A 5,031-nucleotide genomic window follows, 5' to 3' on the forward strand; every position below is an offset into this window, starting at 1 on the left:
TTTGGTTCCCGAGCTGCACTGCAGGGACACGAGTTGGAGGTGAGGGTTCATGGCAGAGAATCATTGAATTCTCTGGTACGTCCTGACAGGCAAGGATTCAAAAGTGAGAATACAGAGGAGAAGCGCAGGGAGCTTAGGTGCCCTCCTGTAACACGCAGTGCGATGTAGGGCCTGAGAGCAGCTACCCTGGAGACAGGACCAGGGATGGTTGTAAAGGGACGGACCATCTCCTTGGTTCTACACTGAGGGTTCAGTCAGCTCCCTGTAGGTGCTGACAGGGAACGTGTCACACGCGGTTTATCTCTTTTTGTGAGTGTGTGTGTGTAGGAACGGTAGAACGTGTAAATTTGTGGTTTGTTTGTTGTTAATTGCCACACTTCACGTGGCTTTCATTGGGTGTTGGAAACAAGGAGCAAACTAATTTGGAGTAGAGCTACTTGTTAGCTGCTCACAGAGGATTTTTATTTTCTGGAACCAGTTGTCACCTGCAGGACCTTTGTGTTTTGTTGTTTGCTTTCTGTTGAGATTTTTACTTTATTTTGAGGTCTCTGTACTATCTCCTCCTATTTCTGTAGTTCTTAGAAAATACACAATCCCCTTTCTAAATGTTAATCTAAAAAAAAAAAAATCTTTAAATCGTCAAACTGGTCTAGGTCTGTACCTACCACCTGACAGCTTGCACCTGCAGCTTTACTGAGGCAAAATGAGGGGCTGTTGCTTAATCATGTAACACTGTGAATCTAGTCCATACTTTGTTTTTGTAGCAGCTGCATATTAGGATCTGAAGCGATAACCAATTTCAAGATGAGTGGCAGTGTACTGCTGCGCACAGATGGCTACGTTTGGCCTTCGTGAAGCTAGGGGAGGCCGTAGGTAGTGCGGACAGCAAGCCTGTCTTAGGCACTGCAGCCCTTTGGACGCTTTACCGGTGTTGAAGGATTACTGTAACATTTGTAGGCAGCGACATGCTCCTTGGGGAAGGAATCCTCCATGGGTTAGGCACAGCACCTGCAGGAGTACAGAGCGGGCTGGGTGCGTGTTTTCAGCGTGCTTTGGTGATATCCTGGTCTGAGCTGCTCTTCGTGGCAATAACGTTTTAATGCTCTAAACCCACGGTAATGCTTTACAGTAGCTGTGCAGGCACTTCCCTGGCACTTGCCCTGCCACTCCTGTGGAGCCGTGCTCAGTGGTGGTTGCAGTGCCTAGGGAGGTGGAGAAACGACGGCATCTGCTCCGGCGCCCGGAATTGGATCTTTCTGTGAAAAAGCAGAACGGCAGTTTTTCCTCAGCAAAGCTCAGGAAGGAGCCAAAGAGTGGGACTGTTGTCAGGTGTGGTGTGGGGTGGTCGCAGCGCAATGAGAGCAGTGTTTTCTGTGTTGTCGTTGAAAACAAACCCTGTGCTGGCTCTGCCATCCCCGTGCAGCCAGGTTGGTGCTGGATGACAGCTTTGGTGGCTCTCCGGTAATGGGAATTGTCCTTTGTGGGGGTTTTGGCAAACTGCAGCAGAATCAAGGCTGGTTCTTTCTCTCTGTAGATGTGACGCAGACCCCTCAGCCTTAGCCAACTATGTTGTGGCATTAGTCAAGAAAGACAAGCCAGAGAAAGAGTTGAAAGCTTTCTGTGCTGATCAGCTGGATGTCTTTCTGCAAAAAGGTACCTTTTCCACTACTTTTTCTCCACTACTTCACCTCTTCAGTGGTGTTCGTATCGTGCAGGGGGGAGGCGGGAGGATGAGGTACCATTGTTGCCTTCAAAATACTTCTTCCTAGCCTTAATTGAATCGCTCTTATGGAGTGTGAAGGAATAAAGATCTTGTGATTTAAAAAAAAAATTCAAGATGCAGTTGTGTAGCTTGGTGTTGTTCCTGGTGGGTGGGAGGAAATCCTCTGGAATAAGAGCTAACAGTTTGGTGCTAAAGTATCCATCGTGCTGCCAGGAGTCTCTTGACAGGAGTGTGATAACTGTTGAAGGCCTGGTCCGTGTTAATCTTCAAAGTTTCTGGTGAGCTTCTCATAGCAATTTGGTTCAAATTCAAGGTTTTAACCTCTTGAAGTTCTGACACTCGCTGTGGAAGTTGTGTGGGTTTTTTGGGCTCTGATGTTAAACTCATGGTTAGATTTCTGCAAATGATTCGCTCCCATAAAAACTGCTGTGAAGAGGCTGCTGGCTGTCGCTAAGGGAGTAGCTGTGGACTCGGAGCTTGATCATAAGTTTTGGTTGTTTTTGCCCTTAACATCCAAAGTGGTAAATGCGACTGAAGGAGAAGTCCCTGTGTCTGTTTTCGATAGCCCTGATGAATTTCTTTGTCTCGGTAAGCAACCTCAAGTTCCACAAATGCAGTTCCAGCTCCTCGAATGGAACTTGTGCTCGTTGATCTTCTGCTGGTTTGAGCAGTCCAGCTGGGTGACTTTTACCAAGGACTTCTGTGGTAAATCTAACAGAGCCCTCAAATCTATGTGTAATGATATTTTCTTGTGTTCTGTATCCTCAGAAACTTCAGGGTTTGTAGATAAACTTTTTGAAAGTCTGTACACAAAGAGTTATCTTCCTTCTCTTGAACCCACGAAAGTAGAAGTGAAGCCTGCGGGTCAGGAAAAAGAAGCCGTCAAGGAGGAGGTAACTGTTTTTTCTGCCTACCTGCCTCTAATTTCCAAGCTAGCCGTCCCAGACCTTAAACGTGAAAGAAAAATCCACCTGATTGTGACCAGTGATCTGTACCATCTCTGTGCACCTCAAGAAAAAGGGAAGGTGACCCCTCGGAGCAGAACATTTTGAAATCCCATGGCAGAGTCTACCTGCGGGCAGGGTTAAGAGCGTTAAGAAATCCCATCCAGATATCCCTGGCAATGCGAGCTGATAATGATTCAGACAGGCTTAATGGAGGGGAAAGAGGCAAAAACATTCCACAATACTTCCCTTTCCAATTCTGTGTATCCTGTGAGGAATAGAAATTACTTTAAATGTTTTCTGTAATACTTAAAATCCGTGAAGTGTGGTGGCCCCTGTACTGAGGGGAAGTTCCTTTTTAGAAGTGAGGTGGTGTTCATTTGCCCACGGTTCGTTCTTTCAACTTGGTTTTAAGTTTGATGGACAAAATAGAAAACAATCAAGTTTTTGAGAAAAACAAAGTAATATTCCATAGTTGTCCAAGTCTCTGTATATTGTACAGTCCTCTGCTGTCATTTGTCAGATACCACTTGATAGATATTTTTTTCTTCTAAGCTGGTGATTTTCCAAGGGAAGAGACCTCTGTGTTTGTATCATCCTGATGTACCAGCTTTGAGAGGGAGCTGGGGAAAGAATTTCTCTGGAAGTAAAACATACTTTATTTCCATATGCTCTGATTGCAGATTGCAAAGACATTTTAGGCTGAACATGTGTTTTAATTGCCATAGGAAAGGTTCAAATAAGGACAGAGAGTACATATGAAATTCTAGTCTGTTCCTTTGCTCCAGGGGTGCTCGTGTCATGCGATGTTAAGAGCAAAAGCTGTTGCTCTCTTTATAAACCGCCCATGGGGAGCATGTTTTTTGTGACCGGTGCATATCCAGATTTGTGCTTCGGTCCGTGAGCCGAAAATAACATGAAGGAAAGACCTTGCTGGAGTTATTTCTTCTGTCTTCAGAGTTAAAACTGTTTGATGGCCTCGAAGGTGACAAATAACTGCAGATCAAAATCTGTCAGTCAACCAGCCCAGAGCTGTATTACATTATGTGTTGCTGTGGAATGCAGGTCCTTGTGCTGCAGAACGTGATTCATCAGTTGATCTAAGCTAAAGTTGCTCTTTAGGGTTTTTTCCTCTTTTCTGATGTCCTTTTTTTTGTCTGAGGGTGAGGCCAGAATTACAACAACTTAGGGAAGTAGCTTTGGTGATGAAGTTCGCAATTTGCTGCTGTACAAAACTTTCACTCTAATATTCTGATAAGTTTTCAAAGCACTGTCGTAATTTATAAGAAGTGGTTCAGAACTACCTTCAATTGGCTTCACCAGTGCTCTGGTGGGGGGAAGGGGGCAAGGGTTGGAGGGGGTGGGCAGGGATAAGGCAAACGAAGGTATCTAGGACAGCTTTATGGGGCAACTTTACAGGATCAGGACACTAATTATTTCAACATCGGGGAGGCCTTGATGGTGTGTCACATAGCTCCCTGTGTCGCACGATTGCTGCAAACGGAGGAAAAACCAAACTACAGGTAGAATCATAGCTGGGTGTAGGTCAGAAGGGACCCCGCACACCCTGCGATGCCACTTGTGGTGAGAGCAGGCCCTGAGGTTAGGCTGTCCAGAGCCCTGGCAAGCCAAGTCTTGAACGCTTTTACTGGGTCTCCCCAGAAAATCCTAAACAAGGGTGCAGGACACCTGCCTTTTTGTTTTGTTTTAACTGGAAAAAATCTTCTGAAGGTTAATGCATGTAAACTTCTGCCACCGAAATTTACCATGACTTCTAAGAAGTGTAAACTGGCAGCAAAGTACAAAATGGGTTGAGAGTGATTTACAGTAGTGGTGGAGCTGGCAGGCTTCTAAAACTGCTTTTGGTGAGGCCAGCAAGAAATGTGCCTAATTCAACCACGGGAACAGTTTTTTGCCGTGCAGCATTTATTTCCAAGTCTAAACTGGTGACCTGTCTCCTTGGAGAAGTCACTCTCCTTCATTGTGTTCCAGTTTCGGAATTCGGAAAGTACCTCAGTTGCAGAATTCTCTCCCTCTAACTAACAGGATAGAGGGTGGGTGGAAAACTTGTCTTACGTTAGTCCTGTTTAAAACCAAAATGTCAAAGTAGGGTTTTTTGAGGCATCTCCTCTGCAGGAAAACCTGAGAGATTTGAAACAAAAAGCCTAGCAACCCCTAGCGCTTGATTACTGGTAGTGCTGAGGGATTCTGTGCAAGTAATATTGAAATGCCATTTCTGTACAGGATGCTAACTGTAACTTGGACTAAATCTTGGCCTTTTTTAAAGAAAACAAGATGCTGACACTCATCCTTGATTGGTAGTTGTGTCTTAAACAGAATTTTCAAGAGTCAGTTGAGGAAGAG

General features: G+C 45.1%; 1 protein-coding gene across 1 annotated transcript in view; it reads left to right on the forward strand.

Moving 5' to 3' along the window:
- Positions 1-1,503: 1,503 nt before the first annotated feature.
- Positions 1,504-5,031, forward strand: part of RBM27 (RNA binding motif protein 27) — a gene marked incomplete at its 5' end in the record, with an annotated part of 19,424 nt that continues 15,896 nt past the window's right edge. The window contains 3 exons of the mRNA XM_010142448.1: positions 1,504-1,653; positions 2,492-2,616; positions 5,005-5,026. Of these exons, the coding sequence (XP_010140750.1) occupies positions 1,504-1,653; positions 2,492-2,616; positions 5,005-5,026 (297 nt within the window). The remainder of the gene's footprint in view (positions 1,654-2,491; positions 2,617-5,004; positions 5,027-5,031) is intronic.

The sequence above is a fragment of the Buceros rhinoceros genome, unplaced genomic scaffold, assembly GCF_000710305.1.
Source record: "Buceros rhinoceros silvestris isolate BGI_N320 unplaced genomic scaffold, ASM71030v1 scaffold21068, whole genome shotgun sequence".
Lineage (NCBI taxonomy): Eukaryota > Metazoa > Chordata > Aves > Bucerotiformes > Bucerotidae > Buceros > Buceros rhinoceros.